Raw genomic sequence first — 22,950 nt, forward strand, 5'->3', positions numbered from 1 at the left:
TTTAACGCATTCCTTAATGAAGCAAGGCAATCAAATATATTGACCTCCATAAGCCACATTGAAAATTACGGCAATAAAAGTTAATCAGAGGAAATCTCCTCCTTGTTATGTCTCTTGATTGTTTTCAGTTATGAAAATACAATTGTATTCCTAGCTATTTTAGTGAGTGTCTTATTGCTTCATAGTAATAGTCCTGTAGGTTGTTTGGCCAAATAATTTACAGGGTGTTTTCTGACTATATCAGGTCAAGAGAAGAGTTAGTTTTCCATGTTTATAAGTTGGTCAGAGGAATTTGTTATTTTGTTTACCATTTGACATTGGTTTTTACCAGTTAAAGAAAAATTACTGTAGATATACAAAATGTGCTCAGAGATGTACAAAAATAAATGTAAAGGCAGTTGTAGTGTCATGGAAATCATTTACAATGGTCTCAAAAGTACAGAATTTGAAAAGAGGGAAATAACATACAAACACCTCGTATTGAGGTTTTAGGTCAGTCATCCTGCAAGGAGCTCCATGTTTGCTGGACTCCCATTAAAATCAGTGGAGATTCATGCAGACACTGACATCCAGTTCATTTATAGCTACTTGGAGGACCATGGCCTTACTTTTGAAAGAAATAAAAGAACTTGAGACAGTACGCTAGATGGTTCAGCATTCTACTGTTAAATTGTGCCTTCTTTTTCAGTCTAATCTAAACCAACGTCCTAAATGTTATTTTGATATTTTAAGATTATTTCATTTTATTTGTGTGTTTGTAACTTGTCATCCATTACTCAGAATTTTCATTTTCACAAATTTTCTCCCCTTCTGATTTCATGTTGTGGAACAGACTTGAAGGTATAAGCAAACTTATTGAATATTAATGCTAAATCAGTGTCCCCTGCTCCTGTTAATTTACCCTTTGACATGTTCAGAAAGAAAAAGTATGTATAATGCATAAAAAAAATAGACATCTTGTATCCACAGTTTTGCAAAATTGCCTCCTCATTTCCTTTCACATTTGTTTAGTGTTCATGAAATGCAGCAGTGAAGACACAGCCCCAGTCATTGTCTTTGTTTCCAAAATGTTTGCAATTGACGCTAAAACATTACCACACAACAAACCAAGGTAAGAAAAATGTGCCACTCGGCCATCATCCACGTTGATAACACTAGATACCTCCAACTAAGGTTCCATCACTCCAATGTAACTAAGTTATAATGAAAGTTTTGATAGATTGCTTTTGGTGTAAGGAAGTTATTCATTATTCTTTGAAATAATATCAAGTGATTTAAACAAGGAGAAGGAGCACTAAATAAATTTAAGACTGACTCTTTTGCTTCATGTTTCATTTTGAAAATTTAGTGTACATGTTGAAGATTAATTTAAATCTTTTGTCAAAATCTAAAAAGTACTCTTATTATTTGGAAAACAACATTATTACTCAAAAGCCCATCATGATACCTGTATTGCTCATTATTATTCAAAGATCACTGTCTGGTAACATGTTTCTCTGACACCCTTTTGTTGTGACAGTGGAGTGCTTTAGGTGAAACTGACTCAAATAATTTATCAGATTCAATTAAGAGGAACTACATTTCCTTGAGACATTCATAATAATGGGATTAGTTGTAACCTTTAATCTCTGTAAATCTCTAGGGCATTTTAAATAGTTTACAACGCTATTAAGTAGCCTCTTCATGTCTGTATGATTGTGAATACTAGGACTGCTTTTTTCAGAATGAATGAATATAGATGTGGAAAAGCATTTAAGAAAATACTTGTCCTCTTACTATATTAGATCTTTGCCTATTACTGTTTCACTTAGTCTTCATATGCTGAAACTCGCTTACTTAATGGAATTTGGTGTGGCTTATTGCCATATTTAATGTTTGAAAATTAGGACTACTATCTCTATAGTTTTTACACACAGACAATTCATTGATGCTAAAATCTCACATGAATTTTCTTTCCTTTATATTGTGATCTAACAAAATCTTCTAGACAACATTTTAAGTCTTTTTATATTTTCTGAATGTTTTATATGGTATATTTTCCTAGTTGGAGATTATTTTAAATCTGCATTTGAGTCTGAATTGGCAATGAAATTGTTTGTGTAACCACAGTTTTGTAATTCTGTAATTAAATATTTTTATTTTCTCCACATGTTCATTTGTAAACACTGATAAAGAATTCAGTACACAGTTTTGTAATTTACAATCTCTACATTTTCATTTTTTGCCCTATCCAGCCTAAAAAAGAGGTATAATAGCAGTGAATTAAGCAAACCATTTTTCTCTTGTCATATTTATTTTTCAAGGAGGCCCTAAAAACTTCAGTTTGATCATAAGGTTAACTATTTCTAAATGTGTTTTGCATTTCTAACATTGTGAGATGCAGAAACATCACAGTTGTAATATATAGTATTTGAGTGATCATTTTAATATATTCCATTCAGCATTAGACTTAATATAGCTATAGATTTAATACAGTTACCTGGATATTATGCAAAAAAGATTTGTTTATGATCGACTGCTGAGAGTTTCGGAACTTTATAAGAAAAAAATACTTGGTTTTAAGCTGTAATTTTGGTTGTGCGAATACCAATTAGCACAATTACATTTAAACTGATTACACAGTTGATTTTTCAAGAACTCAAATGCTTAATTGCCAAAATAACCTCCAGATGAAGGCAATATAAAATCTTCCCTTTCCAGCACACAGATACATTTTCTTTCCTGAAAATAGATACATTTTCTGAAACAAGTTTGAGATGAGATGTTTGACTACATTTTTAAAATGAATTATTGGCTGGTGATGTGCAAAGAGAGCTATGCTATTAGCTTCTTCTGTTTTTTCAGGTATTATGCTTATAAAGTATTTTCCTTTAGATTATGTCGATTTGAATAGTCATTCACAAATGGGAATGATGCATTGGATTTATGGAGAATGAATTTGAACACTAGATGGTGCTGTTCTGTTTATTATTTCATTGGATACAAATCATATCTAGTGCATGTTTTTTTCATATCTGTGATGTAATTTACCAACTTTGTCGTCTTCTTAGTCTTAACTTTTAATTAACATTCATTGTGGCTATTTTTTCTTCCATTCCATGAGAAGGCACCTTTCTCAGCCTGCTTTACAGATATAGCCCACACACTGTGTAGAGTCCAAACCTTAGATATTTTCTCCCTAGTGAGCCAATTGTGCTACTCCAATATCTAAGTGGAATAATTAGAAAGAAGAGCCCACTTTCACAGCAGGATCAAAACCTGTTTATGAAATGGGGGTGTTTCAGACAAATGCTGTCAGCTTTTACGCAAGCGGATCACAAAAGGCCAAAACATTAATAAGCTAGTTTTAATTTCAAATTTCTGGCCAAAATTACATGGTAATAATTGTCAGTCCTATGCTCTAAGTGGAATCTGGGCTCCTAAAAAACAGATTGCGTTTGATATTGACTTTGCAAAGCTAATGGTTTCCTCAGACGCCAGCATTCATCTATGTTCTTCTTCCCCTTACTTCTTCCACTGCTCATTAGAATTCACTCTTAACCTCCTACCCCCATTCTCCCTGGGTATTCGGCCTACATTTTCTTTTGTCTGTTTTACCCTCCTTAGCCATTCATCTCCCTCCTTGATGCTTTACATGTTTCAGATATTTGTAGAGACTTGTATCCCACTTTTTATTCTTTAGGATATGTATTTTTTTTAAAAAGTCATGTTTCCAAAACAAACCCATCTGCCGTTTAATGAATGATTTGTAACATGAAGACATGCACCACTGACTGTAGTTTGTGAAAATTGCACTTACGTGCAAAATATATTTGCAAAATTTTAATGTTTGTTGCATTTTCTCTTCAGTTGAATAAATTCTGCTAGTATTAGTTGAATACAGGTAGTCACAAATAGGATTATGCTTTTGCACTCTGGTAGGTATTTTGAAACATAAATCCATAGTTCTGAGTATCACTGACCTGCTTTGAAAAACCTCTAACAATGCATCTGTGCTGAGTAAGCTACTTCCATAAATCTGGAGAAACCTGCATCTATCTGGCAGTTTTTAAGTAATGTATTATTGGTGCAGAAACCCTCTGATCTAATCTTTTTTTGGTATCTGGATTATTTCATCAAAAGTTAAGGTTTCAGAACTTTCATCAAAAGCAGGTGTTAGTTGTAATTGACTTCTTCCTGGAAGACTTTAGACATATTCATGATTGTGAAGATTTAAAAAAAAGTGTTCCCCCCCATTTTCAATACATTTAAAAGACTTAGTGCCTCATGTTTTCGTATTCACATCAAAAGTATTTTAATAGATGATTAGCTTTAACGAGCCAATTAAAGTGTTTAACTTGGTTGATAATTGAATAGTATCGTTAAATTACACTTTTGTTTTTGCCAGGACTTCTTCTCATTATCAAAACCATAGAGGTTTAGTGATTAGACAGTTCTATTAATTTCACATTGAAATAATGATCTGATTAAACACTGAATGCCATTATGAAAGTCAGTGACTTAGCCAATTATAAATTCTTTTGTATTTAGTCTTCGAGTTTAAAGCTAAACAATTCCTAAACAATCCACAAATGTATGCCATTCATGTTTTTAAGAGAAAAAAATACCTTAGTGAAGCAAAGTATGGTCCTTATTAAAAAAAAATTAATTTTGCAGAGAGAGATTTGAAAGTGTGTTTGTAATTACAGCAGTCATTGTGTTCTATATACATAGTTAACAGCAAAAACAGCTGTAAGGCAGTACTAACTGCAAGATCAAGAATTCCAGAAAGTTGCTCCAGCTATCTTAACTTGGCCACAGTGCACACAGTTTCTTCTGTGGCCATGACAGTTCCCCAGAGTGGGGGAAGGGTTATGTGCATAAGTTCTGTAGAGGGTGGAGGGGAGACAATTTGCAATCTCTTACCATCCGCTTTTCCTCCTGGCCTGCCCCAGTCTCTATTCCCTGCTCCCTGTACTAACTCCAATACCAGGTGGAGAAAGCTCTTCTGGGTTTGGGGTACAACAGTGCTTTGGGGTGGTTAACCTTCCCATCCTGTGCAGATGGGGAGTGATTAACATGGAGAGGACAGGGTCTTGCTCAACAATAGGAAGAAACGGGGATGGGGAAATACTTTTAGATCTTTTAAATAAAAATTAATATCTAGAAATAAGCATTAAAATTAATCTGTTAGGGCATTAGTTATAATAACAAAAACAAACTGAAATAATAAACTGAAGAAACTAAATAAATTAGAACAGGATTTATACAGGCTGGAAATAGATTAGACTAATTTGGGTGTCCATCTCCCTTCCAAGGAAGGTTTGTTCCCTGCTCAACACTTTGTGATGGCTTTGTCCTGTGTGGGTAAACTTCAAAGCAAAAAATTGTATTTTTTTTCATAACTGTTGGGTTCTCATATAACAGAATATTCCTACTCCTATAAATTCTGTATAATTTCAGAATAAGAGATAATTAAATTTTGAATCTGGGAATTAGCAATGGACGTGGCAGGTTAGTCTGTGGAGAGGCTCAGCCTGTTAAGGAATCTATTGATAGTGTATTGTAAGTCAGCAACCAGTTGTCCACAGCTAGTGACAAGTAATTGCCCTGAATTGCTTTCTGGGATGACACTTCATATTTTTTTCTCTGCTGTAAAATCAGCAACTGGAAAAAAAGGTGTCAGGTCTGGGAGATGAGCATCTACTGTATTTTGCCTGCATATCTATCATAAACAACTGCATTTAGTAGTTTAGAACTTCAAGGTAAATGTGCTTTGTTCTACAGCTTGGCATGACTTGGGCATAAAAGTGATTATTATTCTTGGCTCAGCTTTTGTCATAAGTCTGCTCTATAACATTCAGTCCTAAATTCTTAAAACGGCAAGAAGGAGAAGAGAGAGGAGGCAGACCCTTCTTTATGAGAGGAATATGGCTATTCGAACATACATGAATGGTTGGAAATTTTTTCTTGTTTGGGCCACAGAAATTTTTTACTATAGTAAAGGGTAGGTGGATGACCGATAAGAAGCCATGAAACTGAAGAAAAGCATGTTTGTGCCTAGTAGAGAAGAAGAAGAAGAAAACAGTAGTTCATCAGAGTGAAAATATTATTGCATTGTGGAAGGTCACTGTCAATGTAGGTTACCTACTAGGCATCTGTCTCACAAAGTAGACTTGTCTAATTTTGTAACCTCATGGGTTTTTTTAAAGTCACATTACATTCATTCATGAAACTGTTTTCTGGGCCAACCACTGCTTTTTTTTTTTTAATTACCTGCTTCATTTTTTAGCTTGTGAACTCCCCATCATAAACCAGATTAGAGTCTGACTGCCAAGAAAGTAGTACTGAATACTAATTTCATAAACCTGAAGTATAAGGAGAGCATTACATAACTTTTCATGTTATATACATAAAATTGAAATTCACTAACCAACCCTTCAGTTTCATGTGAGAAGTAGCTCAGACATAGTATTCTGTTGACTTGAAATCTTCTAATTTGATAAACCTCAAGTACCACAAATATGAGTAAATAAAATCCATATCATATTTAGATTTAAAATGCATTTTCATGAGATATTCAGTAGCGAGAGGATGAGTTCACAAAACCGAAGAACTTCATCCTTGTGATGTGTCCTGCCTTCTAGGTAGAAAAAACATTGAAAGAGGACCTTGCCCGTTTTACTCTAGTAAAGTATTTTAGAAACTGAGTAATTAAAAAGTAGGTATTACTAAGTCCTGTATAAACATGTTTTGTAATGGAGGTCAGGGGTGGGGGGGATTTTGGTTAAAATTCCCTCTTCTGAGTCTGCTACTAGAAGCCTTTATCTTGCTGAAAGGTTGTGAAATTAACAAGTAATGTCTTCTACCTTCAGACTGTTCAATGATAAGATTAAATATGTTTGTAATCAGAAATATATGTTAATCTCTTACTATTGAAACAAATAGTTCTTCTGCTGTTAAGCCATTAGTGCAAGATGGAAAATGCTTGGGATCTACCCAGGCTATACCTGGTTAGCAGGTATTATCCACCTAATTTGGGATTAAAATATACAAAAGTTCCAAAGCTCCATTTATCTTGAACTGATTAGTGTTACCTACAGAACACATACACTAGTCACATAAAAGCTATATGGGGTTCTGCCTTTTTTTATGACTATTGCAGGTGGTATGGATCTCATAATATCCCTACCACTTTCCTCTGAATGATATCAAAGATACTTTCTGCTCCATCTGCATGAAATCGGCATTTTTCCTTAGATATCACCATTAAATTGGCACTTCCCCAACAATTCTCCATGAAATTACTATGATGACTGTCTCTTTTTCTGCTAGCTGCTTGTTTGCATGTCTTAAACCAACAGGTTGGTGTATACTTCAACTGTTAATGCACTCACTTTCCTGTCTGATATTCCCTAAAGATTATATTTAAAGAAATATAAACAGTTAAAATTTGCTACACTTTAACGAACAACATTGCGAATGTGTTTAATCAAAAGAAGTGAACATTTATAAAGCTCTAAACTGTGTGAAAACTCACCATCTTCTTGCAGGTAAATTGACACTTGCATTTAAAGTGCTCTGTGCCTTGTAGTGCAGCTACATTTATTGCTCTGAGCTGATCTGTTCCTGGATTGCATTTGTGGTTTGCACTGAACCTTATTTAAGTAATCTGTAACAGTGAACACTGACACTATTCAGTTGAACATCCTGTCAGAATTACAGGGCAACATTTGGGAATGACACCTATTTATGTAATTAACAAAGTAAAATATGGTCTCAGAAAAGGAAAAAACCTATTTAATGTGTTTGATTTGAAATACATTCTTCATTTGTATGGAAACATGCTACATATGAGTTCAACTAAAACATATGGAACTGATTGAAGGTACAGTTTGCATTAATGGGTGAAATTTGGATCTCTTTGAGTATTTGTGAGATTACAAAGGAGTAGCTTAAAGCATCGTACAAAAGTATCACAGCAAACGTTGATTTTATTTTATTTATCATTGTGACATTCTGTTCAGGACACCCAGAACAGTAAACCACTGTGTTATCCCTTTGCCTCAGCTGGAGATTAGAATGTGTGTCAGCTTCCTGCCACACAGGTCTACCAGCAAACTCCTCAAGGTTCTGCCAGTTTAAACCTGGCCTTGCAGGGAATAGTCAGTGAACCTGACTCCCCCAGAGACATCTTTCTCCGTTGTCCAGTCCCTCTGTGTGACACTCACAGAAATTGTTAAATTTGTGCTGCCTCCAAAGAGACAGTGTACACTCTAGCCTGTTAAGTTAGCTGAAGATTCACACTTCACAATATTCCACAGCACTTAAGAGGGTTTTATAATAAAACAAGAATAAATTCATCAATAAAGAACAGACATTAAGTGATACTAAGCAAGAGACACACAAACAGGTATGGTTACAAACAAAACAAATAAAGCATGCTGTCTAGTGTCTAAAATTTAATAGACTACAATCTTGGCCTCAGGCAATTCCTTACCTGTATTCATTTCTCAGAGTCTTCAGCCCACATGGTTGGAGGATCTACCGTTCACAGATTCCAAGGGCTCTGGTCTCTTTTGTACATTAAGTGATGGGAAACTCAGATGTCTTTTTTCTCCCTTTTGTTGTCCAAAGTCCATTGTCTCTGCTTCAAGAGCCAGGAAGTTGTCCTAGAGTGCAGACTCTGTCATCCAGCATGCTTACTAAGCTGTCTCCTCTGCCACTTGATAGCTTTGTTTACCTTATATGTAAATGTACTTGTCTTGTTCTCTGCCTGTAATCAAATTGGTTAGACAGGTAAATCCACATTCCTTTGTCTAGGCTTTGTCAGCTTGGTGTATGCACTGCCTCCCAAACCAATTTTAAGAACATATTTCCAGTGCAAATATACAACTCGTTGTACCCAATCTGTACATACATCACGCAGTGATTTTCAGGACCAGCGTGTCACCAGTTTACATATGATACCTTACATCATTGGTTCTCAAACTAGGGTCGCCGCTTGTGCAGGGAAAGCCCCTGGCAGGCCAGGCTAGTTTGTTTACCTACCACGTCCGCAGGTTCGGCTGATCGCGGCTCCCACTGGCCACGGTTCACCACTCCAGGCCAATGGGGGCTGCGGGAAGTGGTGCAGGCCGAGGGATGTGCTGGCTGCCCTTCCTGCAGCCCTCATTGGCCTGGAGCGGCAGGTAAACCGGCCCGGCCCACCAGGGGCTTTCCTTGAACAAGTAGCGGCCCTAGTTTGAGAACCACTGCCTTACATGACAACTTCTAGATACATATTATGACAACAGTATGTTGGAGGTAATGAGGGTGTCAGGCTTGATATGAGCTACAGTATGGTGGACCCTTTACCAGCTGGCATTGAGGGGCTCTTAGGTTCACAATCACACATTTATAGTTGCTCTTGCATACTAATCGTAGTTCAGATATAGAATATAGAATCATAGAATATCAGGGTTGGAAGGGACCTCAGGAGGTCATCTAGTCCAACCCCCTGCTCAAAGCAGGACCAATCCCCAATTTTTGCCCCAGATCCCTAAATGGCCCCCTACAAGGATTGAACTCACAACCCTGGGTTTAGCAGGCTAATGCTCAAACCACTGAGCTGCATACTAGAACTTTTCTAGATGATACTTTGTAGCTTCTTATTGAATTTTGAAGTATACATAGTGAAATTAAATTTAATGACTGCTGCTATTACAAGAGAGCATGGAAAAACTGTTCAATTCACCTTTCTCTTTGCATCATCTTTATAAGACCTCTGTGGTTTTATGTTTTCTTATATATTGATTGTAGTTATTTTCAGTTGGTTGGTTTATTGCTATACCACATTTATCTCTACTACGAGCTGTCTAGAATTTCTAGTTATCTCTAGCAGAGGCAAAAAAATATTTTTCTCATTACTATGTTCTAAATTATTGTGAATGGAAATTGCTCTTACAAGTTCAGCTTTTTACGGTGTTGCTGTACACAAAGTCAGCTTTCTGGGTATTAATTCATGGTTGGGATTTGAGCATTGTGTCATCTTGGACTCAGACTGACAAACATGTTTTGAAATTAAGAAGGGGCAGGAAGACCATTTGGTCATATCTGTGTACTAAATTTCAATGATCAGAATCTGCCCTTGTGAGTTTTGTGTTAAGGATGTAATTCAACAAATATTTATCTTGCCTCTTACTAGGCAGAAAAGCCTGTATGGGTTGGATTTAATCACAAAGCGCATAATCATGAAGCACTCTATATGGCATTAGCTCATAGCACTCATGGAATTTGCTCAGTTTTAAGGCTTTTTATAGATGGCAGGTTCCTACTTAGTTTGACTGCTAGGATTTTGCTTGTGTCCATGACTTCATGGCAGTTAAACAACTAGAAAAGATAAATTGGAGACACATTGCCCTCAGACTTTGTTGTTAAAGTACAGTTTTGATCACAAGGCTTCTTTAGCTATTCATGAGTACATAGGAAAGGTATCTCTAGACATTTCCTGAAAGAACTATCAGTGTCTGAAATTATGGAGGTGCCTGGTAACTTCACCATTAGGATTGCTATTTTAAAAGGACAAAAATTCCTGTTTACCTCTAAAAGTAGATGGCCAATTGGTATGAAATTTCACACCGTGTTAATTTTTATGCCATTCAAATTTTCTTTGTATTTTTGTTTGGTTTTTCTTCTTAAGTTATTAATGCCAAGTCTGATATTGGGTTGTGTCTGAAATTTGTCCATGTTAATCCTACTTTTCATTGACTGAAATCTTTTTAAAAAAGAGGACTATCTTGAGTAAATCTGTTACAACTAACTGCTCTTTTATTTTTGTTTTAATATTTGGATTTAGGGTAATTTTTTAGCCATTGTTCATTCAGTAACTATAACTGAATGTTGTGTTGGGAGAGGGAACTTTAGCAAAGGAGTTTGTGCAGAAGAGGAAGCACTGATCCAGTGGTTAGGTCACTCACCGAGGTCTCAGTTCCAACACAGACTTCCTAGGTGACCTTTGACAAGTCAGTCTCTATATGTCTCATTTTCCCCATTTGTAAAATGGGCATAATAGCTCTTCCCTACCTCACATGGGTGTTGAAAGGATATGATTTTGAAGTGTTCAGATTCTGTGATGATGTGGCCATATAAGTACCTCAGTTAGAGACATGGTTAGCTGGCAACCCTTGGGAAACAGAGTTAAGTTTGCAGTGCATGGTCTGTAGTGTACAGTAGTTGTGGTAAAGGTTTTGTGTGTGTTTGTGGGTGAGGGAGAAGAAGGTATGTAGTGTTAAGTTATCTAACCTTTGATTTCCTTGGTTTTGTGAGTTTGTGTCAGAAATGCTATTTCTGCTGTCAGAGAAGATTTTAGCCATCAGCAACTATTTATGGACCCTTGTGCACCTTCTCTGTTGTACAGTAATATCTGACATGAAGGAGTAGCTTCTGATGGAGAAAGTTTCATCTGACAGTTTGTGTGCCCACGAGCCTTTAATCAGGTATATGTAAACCCAGTCCCAATCAATCACATTTGTAAGCACTGTGCAGAACCAACTGCTACACCAAACATCCACAGCTACTGCTGGAGGGGAAAAATAGTTTGGTAAAGAGGTGTATACAGAAGGACCAAAGGACAGCAGAGTTAAGATTACATTTATCTCTTGAGGGGAGTGTAGCTTCAAATGACCATATCTAACAGTAGCTAATACTAAAGATTCAGTCCCACACACCCTCCCCTTTCTCAGAAGCTGGACTAGATTTTCTCACCAAGAGATTACCCAGGCCTACTAGTGGATCAGCCAGTCCTTGGTGCAATTGAATGGAAAGAGTCAGAGGACCATTATAAGCTGTCATAAGTAAGAATTGCCCTAACTTTAGCTAGAAATGGCCCCATACGGGCTATTTTGTTGTCAAGGAACAGCCAGAAAACAGAGCATGAAATTACATTTCAGGAAAAACTTTAAATTTTTGAGACTTTTTGCTCTTGTGTTTTAAATCCCCATCAGATCGTTCAAAAAAAAAAAAAAAAAAAAGGTGTGAAAACACCTAAGAAAGAGGGAGACCCAGACCTGGTCAGAATAACCAGTAGCTTGATGGTAAGGGCACTCACCTTGGATGCTGATTCAAGTCCCTGCACTTCCTGATTCAGAGCAACAATTTGACCCTGGGTGTCACATGTTCCAGGTGAGAGCCTGTCATAAATATAAAGGGAAGGGTAAACCCCTTTGAAATCCCTCCTGGCCAGGGGGAAGCTCCTCTCACCTGTAAAGGGTTAAGAAGCTAAAGGTAACCTCGCTGGCACCTGACCAAAATGACCAATGAGGAGACAAGATACTTTCAAAAGCTGGGAGGAGGGAGAGAAACAAAGGGTCTGTGTGTCTGTCTATATTCTGTCTTTGCCAGGGATAGACCAGGAGTGGAGTCTTAGAACTTTTAGTAAGTAATCTAGCTAGGTACGTGTTAGATTATGATTTCTTTAAATGGCTGAGACAAGAATTGTGCTGAATAGAATAACTATTTCTGTCTGTGTATCTTTTTTGTAACTTAAGGTTTTGCCTAGAGGGGTTCTCTATGTTTTGAATCTAATTACCCTGTAAGGTATCTACCATCCTGATTTTACAGGGGGGATTTCTTTATCTCTATTTACTTCTATTTCTATTAAAAGTCTTTTTGTAAGAAAACTGAATGCTTTTTCATTCTTCTCAGATCCAAGGGTTTGGGTCTGTGGTCACCTATGCAAATTGGTGAGGCTTTTTATCCAACATTTCCCAGGAAAGGGGGGGTGCAAGTGTTGGGAGGATTGTTCATTGTTCTTAAGATCCAAGGGTCTGGGTCTGTAGTCACCTAGGCAAATTGGTGAGGCTTTTTACCAAATCTTGTCCAGGAAGTGGGGTGCAAGGTTTTGGGAAGTATTTTGGGGGGAAAGACGTGTCCAAACAACTCTTCCCCAGTAACCAGTATTAGTTTGGTGGTGGTAGCGGCCAATCCAAGGACAAAGGGTGAAATATTTTGTACCTTGGGGAAGTTTTGACCTAAGCTGGTAAAGCTTAGGAGGTTTTTCATGCAGGTCCCCACATCTGTACCCTAGAGTTCAGAGTGGGGGAGGAACCTTGACAGAGCCCTAACCCCCAGGTTGTTGGCTTTTGAGGGGGTGGGGTCATAGTGGAGGTTGGGTGTGTGTGTCTGTCTCTCGTTCTCTCTCTGTCTCTTTCTCCACCAGAAATTCCATTCTGGATCTGAGAGACCTTTCATGGAAATGTTTTGGCATTGTCAAAATTATTTTGACTGGTTCTGCAAAGCGGCCATAAGTTGGACTGAGGATGTAGCTCTTCGTCTCCGTTTTATAGTTCCCCAATGACCAGGTGTCTGGTAGGGTGTTTCAAGCCCCAAGAAAGAAACATGAGTAATATTTTATTATCTAAAAGTTTATGCTGTACAATTAAGTTTCAAAATATAAGAAGAAAATATAGCGCCCCACTCTTCCTCTACTAATTTCCCACATTATAGAAAAAGGAAGACTTTTAGGGAGTCAACTGGCCACCCTCATAGTAGAGGTGTGAGAGCTTACATCTTCAGAGACATTCTAGCGACTCCTTCAGGAAAACCACAGGAAACCAGTGTTGATGCTCCTGGTATTTCTAAGGTAAAAAAACAAATAGGGAAAAATTTTAAAAATCAAAACTTTCTTTGTATACCATAAATGAACAAACAGCGAACATGCTCAACTTTATTTAATCCTTTTCAGATAACTTTTAAGTAATTATAACATCTTAATATATTAAACATCAACTTTGAGATATGTAGAAACTAGGGCTGTCAAGTGATTAAAAAAATTAATCATGTTGTTAATAGAATACCATTTATTTAAATATTTTTGGATGTTTTCTACATTTTCAAATATATTGATTTAAATTACAACTCTGAATACAAAGTGTACAGTGCTCATTTTATATTTATTTTTGATTGCAAATATTCGCTGTAAAAAAACAAGAAATAGTATTTTTCAGTTCACCTAATACAAGTACTGTAGTGCAATCTCTTTATCATGAAAGTTGAATTTACAAATGTAGAATTATGTACAAAAAAACCTGCATTCAAAAATAAAGCAGTGTAAAACTTTTGACCTAAAAGTCCACTCAGTGCTACTTCTTGTTCAGTCAGTCGCTCAGACAAACAAGTTCGGTTAGAATTTGCAGGAGATCATGCTACCCGCTTTTTGTTTACGTCACCTGAAAGTGAGAAAAGGCACTGTTGTAGCTGGTGTTGCAAGTTATTTACATGCCAGATGTGCTAAAGATTCATATGTCCCTTCATGCTTCAACCACCATTCCAGAGGACATGCATCCATACTGATGATGGGTTCTGCTCGATAATGATGCAAAGCAGAGTGGACCAACACATGTTCATTTTCATCATCTGAGTCAGATGCCACCAGCAGAAGGTTGATTTTCTTTTTTGGTGGTTTGGGTTCTGTAGTTTCTGCATCGGAGTGTTGCTCTTTTAAGACTTCTGAAAGCATGCTCCACACCTCATCCCTCTCAGATTTTGGAAGGCACTTCAGATTCTTAAATCTTGGGTAGAGTGCTGTAGCTATTTTTAGAAATCTCACATTGGTACCTTCTTTGCGTTTTGTCAGATCTGCTGTGAAAGTGATCTTAAAACGAATGTGTGCTGGGTCATCATGCGAGACTGCAATAACATGAAATATATTGCAGAATGCGGGTAAAACAGAACAGGAGACCTACAATTCTCCCCCAAGGCGTTCAGTCACAAATGTAATTAACGCATAATTTTTTTAACGAGCATCAGCAGCATGGAAGCCAGTCCTCCGTAATGGTAGCCGAAGCACGAAGGGGCATACGAATGTTTAGCATATATGACATGTAAATACCTTGCAATGCCGGCTACAAAAGTGCCATGCGAACGCCTTTTCTCACTTTCAGGTGACATTATAAATAAGAAACAGGCAGCAGTATCTCCCGAAAATGCAAACAAACTTGTTTGTCTTAGCGATTGGCTGAACAAGAAGTAGGACTGAACTTGTAGACTTTAAAGTTTTAAATTGTTTTGTTTTTGAGTGCAGCTATGTAACAAAAAAAAATCTACATTTGTAAGTTACACTTTCATGATAAAGAGATTGCACTACAGTACTTATATGAGGTGAATTGAAAAATACTACTACTTTTATCATTTTTACAGTGCAAATATTTGTAATAAATATAAAGTGTGCACTGTACACTTTGTATTCTGTGCTGCAATAGAAATCAATATATTTTTAAAATGTAGAAAAACATCCAAAAATATTTAATAAATTTCAATTGGTATTGTCTTGTTTAACAATGCAATTAATTTTTTTGAGTTAATGGCGTGAGTTAACTGCGATAAATCAACAGCCCTAGTGGAAAATCAAAAATTTTGAAAAATATTTTCAATTAGTGTTTGAGTTTTGAGAGTGGGGAATAGTTCATGAACAAATGTTGCTCCCCCTTTTTATTTATTTATTTATTTATTTATTTATTTAAAACCATTTTGAAGCTGAGATCAAGCATGGAAAATTTTAGTCAATGAGGGAAAAGTTAAGGAACTCATAAATGCTTTTGCAACCTAAAGAATACTACCGACTACCTATTATTTCTACATAGGTAATCTAATTAATCCTTTAAAATCTAATATTTACTTATTTCTTGATTAATATGTCAGACAAAGTCAATAGTTCCTTACTAGAATGTAAGTTTAAACTTAAAAGTTTAATAAACCTCAAGTTTATTTTGAAAATAATAACTATATTAACCTGTAATTTGTGAGTTTTTGTTTTATTCAATTTGAAATACCTGTCCTTAATACTGTAGTGCAATGGTTTAATCCTAGCATAGAATGCTTTTTTCCATAGCACTGAGGTCCAGAGAGGAGGAACGGAGAATCTGAAGAGGCTGAAAGGTCATCAAAAAAGCAGAAGTTGCGGGGGGAGAGGTTGATTTTTCTCTCAGCCCCTCTTCACAAACACTCTGCAGCTGGAAGTCCATGGATTGCTTCTGAGCTGCCTGCAAGAGAACAAGCAAAGCAGTGGGAAGGTTGCTTTGCCCAAAAAAATCGATGGATTTCCAAGCTAAAACCTACTTGATAGTAATTCAATGAATGCTTGATGTTGGTTGTACACATTGCAGAATCACAGAATATCAGAGTTGGAAGGGACCTCAGGAGGTCATCTAGTCCAACCCCCTGCTCAAAGCAGAACCAATCCCCAATTTTTGCCCCAGATCCCTCAATGGCCCCCTCAAGGATTGAACTCACAACCCTGGGTTTAGCAGGCCAATGCTCAAACCACTAAGCTATCACTGCCCCCCCATTACGTTTTCATGGCTTCTATTTACCTTGCAGCAGAACTAGTATGCGGCTACAGAGGAGTCAGTGACAGCATGAAAGCCCTATTAAGTGAGCAGTGCTACTTGTGCTAGCTGAGCAGTGTTTAGTCTTTGTGTCATGAGGATTCTCTGTGATGTGTGGAATTGGGACCTAAGGCCTCTCATCCTGCTCTAGTTCCCTCTTTCAGTCTTTCCTGTGCAATTTCAGTTCTCTTTGTCCTGACCACTCCATTTAGCTGCAGATCCCTCTTCCTTGAGAGTTGAAAGTCCGAAGTTGTCTGTGTGGGTGAGCCAGTAGTTCAAGTTTGCTTTTACCTCTCCTTGATTTTACCAGCTGGGCAGAACGTGGGCCTTAAAATCAAAATATGAACTGTCATTAGTATGTTTATAGATCCAGTGCCTGATGTGCATTAATCTTGTGTTCTGCTCCCTTATGCTGTAACATATATAAACTTCATTTGAAAGCGTTATTTTTTAAATATAATTTCTAATAATGGTACTTGGAATGACTAGTCATGTGGGAATTGACATTGAGAGGAGCCAGGATAAAATCCCGATGGAACCTACTGGCTAAACAACAACCCTAATTTAATGGATTACGTGTCAGACCAAGAATATAATTAACTTAAATCAGCTCACGCATGATATTTTCTAGTTCTTCCTTTAGCAATTGGAATCAGAGCTGTCCTACATCAAACTATACGCTATTTAAAGTATACATTCTGCTTTTTTTCCTATGAATCTCAGGGTTGATTTATCCAAACGAAAATTGTTGGATATGTTTTTTAAGGTGTGGTGAGGTGTGTGGGTGCATGCGCGTGTGCGCGCGCGCACACACACACACACATACTGTATATATATATATATATGGCACCACATGTGGTAAACTGTATTAATTGCTCCTTCGGCTTAGGTCCTTAATTAGTCCTGTAGTCTATCAATGGTCTCAGCCCTGGTATCGAGCTGTACTCCAGGGCTTCCCCCTGGAGGTAGTGTCCTCACCCTCTCTGAGTGTTTCAGGCCCCAGCTCTCCTGCTGGCCCACTAAAGGCTTCAGTTCCCCCTTTTGGGGTGCCTCAAAGTCCAGGCCACTTCCCCCAATAGCTAACTGAGGGTGGGGGGAACCCGGGCCTACCCACCAGTCCGGGTCCCAGCCCAGAGACCCTGTAGATAAGAGCTGTCGCTGTGTCTCTTTATCTAAGCCATGCTGCTGCTCTAATTCCCTAGGCCCTCACCTCCGGGCCTTGTCCTGATGGAGTCCCAGCAACCAGCCAAGAGCGCCTTCTCACTCTGCCCGACTTCTGCCAGCACTGCCTTTTCTGAGGTCCTGCAGCTCTCTCAGCCAGCCACACACCATCCACAGTCCTCCAGCTCCAACAAGGAACTGAACTCACTCTGGCCCTGCAGCTCTTCTTATACTAGCTTGCTCGGCCCTGACTGACTGTATCCTAGGCAGCTTGGAGGACCCTCTCCATGGCCCTTGTCAAGGGTGTGGTGTGGCAGGACGATGAGGCCTCTGGCAGGGGGCCTCAGAGGATCTGGTACATCCCGGAACACAGCCTTTCAAGTATCTGAAGACTGCTATCATATCTCCTCTTTCCAAACTAAATGTACCTAGTTACTTCAGCTTTTGCTCTATTGGCTTGCATTCCATCCCTTTGATCATCTTTGTCACTTGCCTCCGGATTCTTTCCAGTTTCTCTCCATCCTTTCTATACATTGGTGACCAAAATTGGACACAGTACTCCAGCTGAGACCTAACCAGCACCGAGTAGAGTGATACTATCACCTCCCATGACTTGCATGCTATGCCTCTGTTAATGCAACCTAAAATGGAATTTGCCCCCCTCCCCCCGGCCCCCCCCCCTTTTTTTTTTTGCAACGGCATCACATGAGCCAGATTGCTGGCTCATGTTGAGGTGGTGATATGCCACAACTCCCAGATCCTTCTCAGCAGTGCTGCTGCCAAGCCAATTTTCCCCCATTCTGTAGCTGTGTATTTCTTTTTTCTTCTCTAAGTGTAGCACTTTACATTTGTTTTTCATTTCATTTTGTTGTCTATCGCCCAGCTCTCCAATTTATCACGATCCCTCTTAATTTTAGCTCTAGCCTCCAAAGTATTGGCAACCCCGCATAGCTTTGTGTCATCTGCAAACTTGATCAGTATGCTCTCTGGACCTATATCCAGGTCATTAATAAAGATGTTAAACACTGGACCCAGAACAGATCCCTGTGGAATCCCACTTGGGACCTCCCTCCAATCAGACATCATTCCATTAAAAGTTACTCTTTGTGGTTGTTTAACCAATTATATATGCACTTAATGGTAGTTCTGTTGAGCCCACATTTCTCCAGCTTACTTATCAGAATGTCATGTGGGACTTTGTCAAAAGCCTTTCTTTTTCTGACTTTTTGGTCAGCTTGCTTTAAAAAGGAAGATGTGATACTGGCTGATAAGAAGCAAGAAGACCAGCATCAAGTGATTATTTCTTGAGTTGTGGTTGGACCATTGCTTTATTTTAAACTAACTAGAAAAACAGGAGAAGAAAATAAGGCTAAGGGAAAGGAAGGAAACCGCAAACTGATCTGCATTGTTTACTCCTGCTTTATCATCTCTGTTTTTGGTTTCATCTTTTCAGACAAACTGACTTTTCTTTGCATATTGTTAACCACTCTGTCTTTTGACTTTGAACATTTGACTGTTTAAATCCTCTTCCCATGACATTCTACATAAACTTAAAAACAGAACTATGCTGATAAATATCTGCATGTTGTAATTTTCACTTTGTGCAAAGGTTACTAAGAAGTTCTGTATAGAATTTGCTATATGTTTTCAAATGGACTCAAATCTCTGTCCATTTTTAATACTTTATAATAACCCTATAATAGGAATTTTAGTTCGGAAGAAATGTTCTTTGATCAGTCATGCTTATGTTTCTTTGCTTAGCTAAAGCTATGCCTATTTAGGGTATTACTTGAGGATGATAGAGAAAGCATGGCAAATAAAACTTTATACAGGAAAATTCAGGAGTGGAAAATGACAAATTTATTTTTAGGAACCCCTCATCATTTTGTCTAAAAAGCTGCACTAGAATAAATATGCAATTCAGATGTGTTTGCACTCCATACCGCCTAACCTCAAAATGGTTTGCTAACTAAAAATGGTTAAATGTACCAAAGAAGTTATGTAACTTATGAGTCTGGCGGCAAAAAATGTGAACTTCTTAAAAATAGAAAAAGTACCGCTTCAATTAGAAAACAATATGCCTTCCATAAATTTACCAGTGTTCTGTCTTTTAGAGCACAGGAGTAGAGTCTTTTTTAAAAAAAATTATGCACTTGACAATAAATAATTTCACTTTCCATCACTGCTTATATGATGTAATCAATTGAGATGACTACTTAATTCTTGAGATAGAATAATGAATAATAATGCCACATAATCTTTGTAATCTGATGACCTCTAATAAACTAAATATTGTTGGGCGTAGGCAGTACTTTTGGAAGCCCTCCAAAGATAACCAGATGTTTCAGGGAGTGTTGCTAGTGACCCATTAGATTTCATTCTTCTCTTGGAATCTGTAAATAAAGCTCTGCTCCCGCACTGTGCTGATGAAGGTGACATCTTGTTCTTGGATCAAATCAATTTTTTGTGTATGTATTCAGTGGAGATTAGATATAAGTAAAAATCTTTAAAATGTAGTTGAAGTTTTAAATATCTATTAAAGTGTAAAAATCCTAATGTTGCCTGTTTTGGTTGAAACACAACAGTCGTCAGCTTGGAAATTCAAATATTCAGGGGGGACACAACAAAGTGGGTTTATTTGAAGAGTAATCTCTCCATGGACAGATTGGAGGGAGAAAGAAAACTTTTTTCCTCTAAACTGCCTCCCATATGGGAGCACTCCTTTCACAACTGCCCTGTGAAGTGCTCTCTTCTCACTTTCTCAGAATAGGCTTTCTACTTCTCTCCAGATCCATAAAGCATGCAGAAATGCTTTAAGTGCTTTCTGAATTGGAGCCTAAAGCATGTGCGTAAGTCCATCTCTATTCAGGACAGCACTTAATTGAAGTCATGATTGAAACACGTGGTATCCTGAATAGGGATGGACTTACGCACATGCTTAAGTGCTTTTCTGAACTTGTTTCAGAGTGGTAGCTGTGTTAGTCTGTATCAGCAAAAACAATGAGGAGTCCTTGTGGCTCCTTGTGTCTGGACAGTCTCTACGCAAAAGAATAAATGGACACAAGTCTGACATCAGGAATTATAACATTAAAAAACCCATAGGAGAACACTTCAATCTCCCTGGTCACTCAATAACAGACCTAAAAGTGGCAACTCTTCAACAAAAAAACTTAAAAAACAGACTCCAAAGTGAAACTGTAGAACTGGAATTAATTTGCAAACTGGACACCATCACATTAGGTCTGAATAAAGACTGGGAGTGGTTGGGTCATTACAAAACTTAAACCCAATTTCCCCCATACTAATTTCCCCCTACTGTTACTCACACCCTCTTGTCAACGGTTTGAAATGGGCCGCTCTCACTACAAAAGTTATTCTTCCTCCCTTGGTATCCTACTGTTAATTCAATTGTCTCGTTAGACTGACCTCACACTTGGTAAGGCAACTCCCATCTTTTCATGTATTTATACCTACCTGCTCCTGTATTTTCCACTCCATGCATCTGATGAAGTGGGTTCTAGCCCACGAAAGCTTATACCCAAATAAATTTGTTTGTCTCTAAGGTGCCACAAGGACTCCTTGTTGTGTTTTCTGAACTGGGAGTCTCACTAGCTAAATTCTACCAGTAAATCCTAAAATGTTACCCAAACAAAACAAAATTAGTTACGGGCATGTGTGATATCAAGAGTTGTTATGACATACTTTGGTTAAGTACCATTATGGCTTTGAAGTGATTCTTCATGATGCACAGCTTGGCACCAAAACATTAATAGAATTAGGGTTGCGTGTGTGTTGCCCCTTTAATCTTAACTAGATATTATTATTTGCTTCCAGAGTTGAAATATAAGCCAGTATTTCACTGGAGGTATTCCACCTCTTTGTTTTGTCCGTTCTTTCCTTTTTTCCCTTTACCACCACCATTGACCATAGTTTCTCTCCAGTTTTGCAGCATTATGATGGGATATATTTCTAATAAATAATTGGTAATTATCATCATAGCATAACATTAAAGATTTGCCTACAGTGAGAGAGTAAATGAACCTTAAAATATATAAACAATATCACAAATAGTATATTACTTCACTAATCTGAATTTTAGGGGAAAATCTTTAAGATGTAGTTAAAATTGTAAATATCTATTAAAGTGTAAAAATCCGTAAGGTTCCTGTTTGATTGAGAAGATGTCAGCAGTTGTCAGCTTGAAAATTCAAAATTAAGGAGGGGGACAACAAAGTGGATTTATTTGGGCCGTGATAGTTGTTGAGCTATGCGTTCTCTCAGAAAGAACTGTTAACATTTAGTACAGTATTTATCTTAAAAAAAAAAAAAGTTATGTGTGAGGATTTAATAGTGGAAACACATCAGCAAAAAGTAAGCTTCTCTTGAGGCTTGAATATCAGTTTGGGTGGACCCTTCATCCATTTTTCATGGAAAATGCAATTCCTTAAAGTAATGATCCCGAACTTAGGATCTCCTGTTCTCTGGGCATGATATTAGGGTCTACAAAGTTTTAAACCACCTCTTTGTGCCTGTTGAAACATCTGTGTTACAGATTTGTAGTGTGTCATGACCTTCACTTGTCATTTTCCTCTTCTTTTTAGCAGTTTAAAGAGGGGATTTTTAGTTTCCCAGCTTTCACCATACTGGTCCGGTAAAATTTTCGCTTATTGTCTAGTTATTCTTAACACTTTGTGTGACCTATCTTTCAGTGAAGAGAAGTTGGTGGAGAGAGAACTGGGGGTGGGAGAAAAAATCTGAACCGGTTTTAAGGTGACTAGGACAGTCTTTTATATTTTTGTTCAAGTTTCTGTGTGGCTTTTGCTTTATTTTTTTCAACATCAGATATAACAGAAACCTTCTCTTAACAGCAGTGTATTTTGCAGCATTACTATTTGTATGTTTACAAAATGCCCTAAAGAGATTTTTCTTTGGAAAAACCAAGACGAGACATGCCTCAATAGTTGAGGAAAGGGAACGATTTATGGGGACAATATTGGAAGTACTATCAGAAGCTGTGAAGAAGAGGAAAGGTGATTGGTGGACAAGAAAAGAGAGAATCTTCCCGGCTTATGGGGTATAAGGATAAAGACTGTGAACCACAAAGGAAGAGGAAAAAAGGAAAGAAAGACAATAGGATTTGAAGATGTACAGTCTAAGAGGAAATGAGAGCAGAGATCTAGGTGGGGGCAAATTATGCGAGGCCTTGAATGTGAGGAGGACTTTGAATTGAATGTTGTCATATAATAGGAAGGATGAGGGAGTTCTGTAGTGTTTTGTATGAATATTATGTGTACTTCATTTTACCTGTTTGATATTTTTTTTGTCTGACTTCATGGAGTTAAATCAAAGAAGGCTGTTAGCTGAAAACAAGGAGGAAATGAACCAATAACAGAGATAAGGTGTATCACCTGGGGAAAATACCAGCAGTCCATAACAGGACAGTGGG

General features: G+C 37.6%; 1 protein-coding gene across 2 annotated transcripts in view; it reads left to right on the top strand.

The window, feature by feature from the left end:
- EFL1 (elongation factor like GTPase 1) overlaps positions 1-22,950 on the top strand; it is a 150,953-nt gene that overhangs the window by 21,814 nt on the left and 106,189 nt on the right. For both annotated transcript variants that reach the window (XM_074966436.1, XM_074966437.1), the window contains exon 12: positions 1,012-1,111. In XM_074966436.1, coding sequence (XP_074822537.1) covers positions 1,012-1,111 — 100 coding nt within the window. The remainder of the gene's footprint in view (positions 1-1,011; positions 1,112-22,950) is intronic.

Source organism: Natator depressus, chromosome 10, assembly GCF_965152275.1.
Source record: "Natator depressus isolate rNatDep1 chromosome 10, rNatDep2.hap1, whole genome shotgun sequence".
In the NCBI taxonomy this organism is placed as follows: domain Eukaryota; kingdom Metazoa; phylum Chordata; order Testudines; family Cheloniidae; genus Natator; species Natator depressus.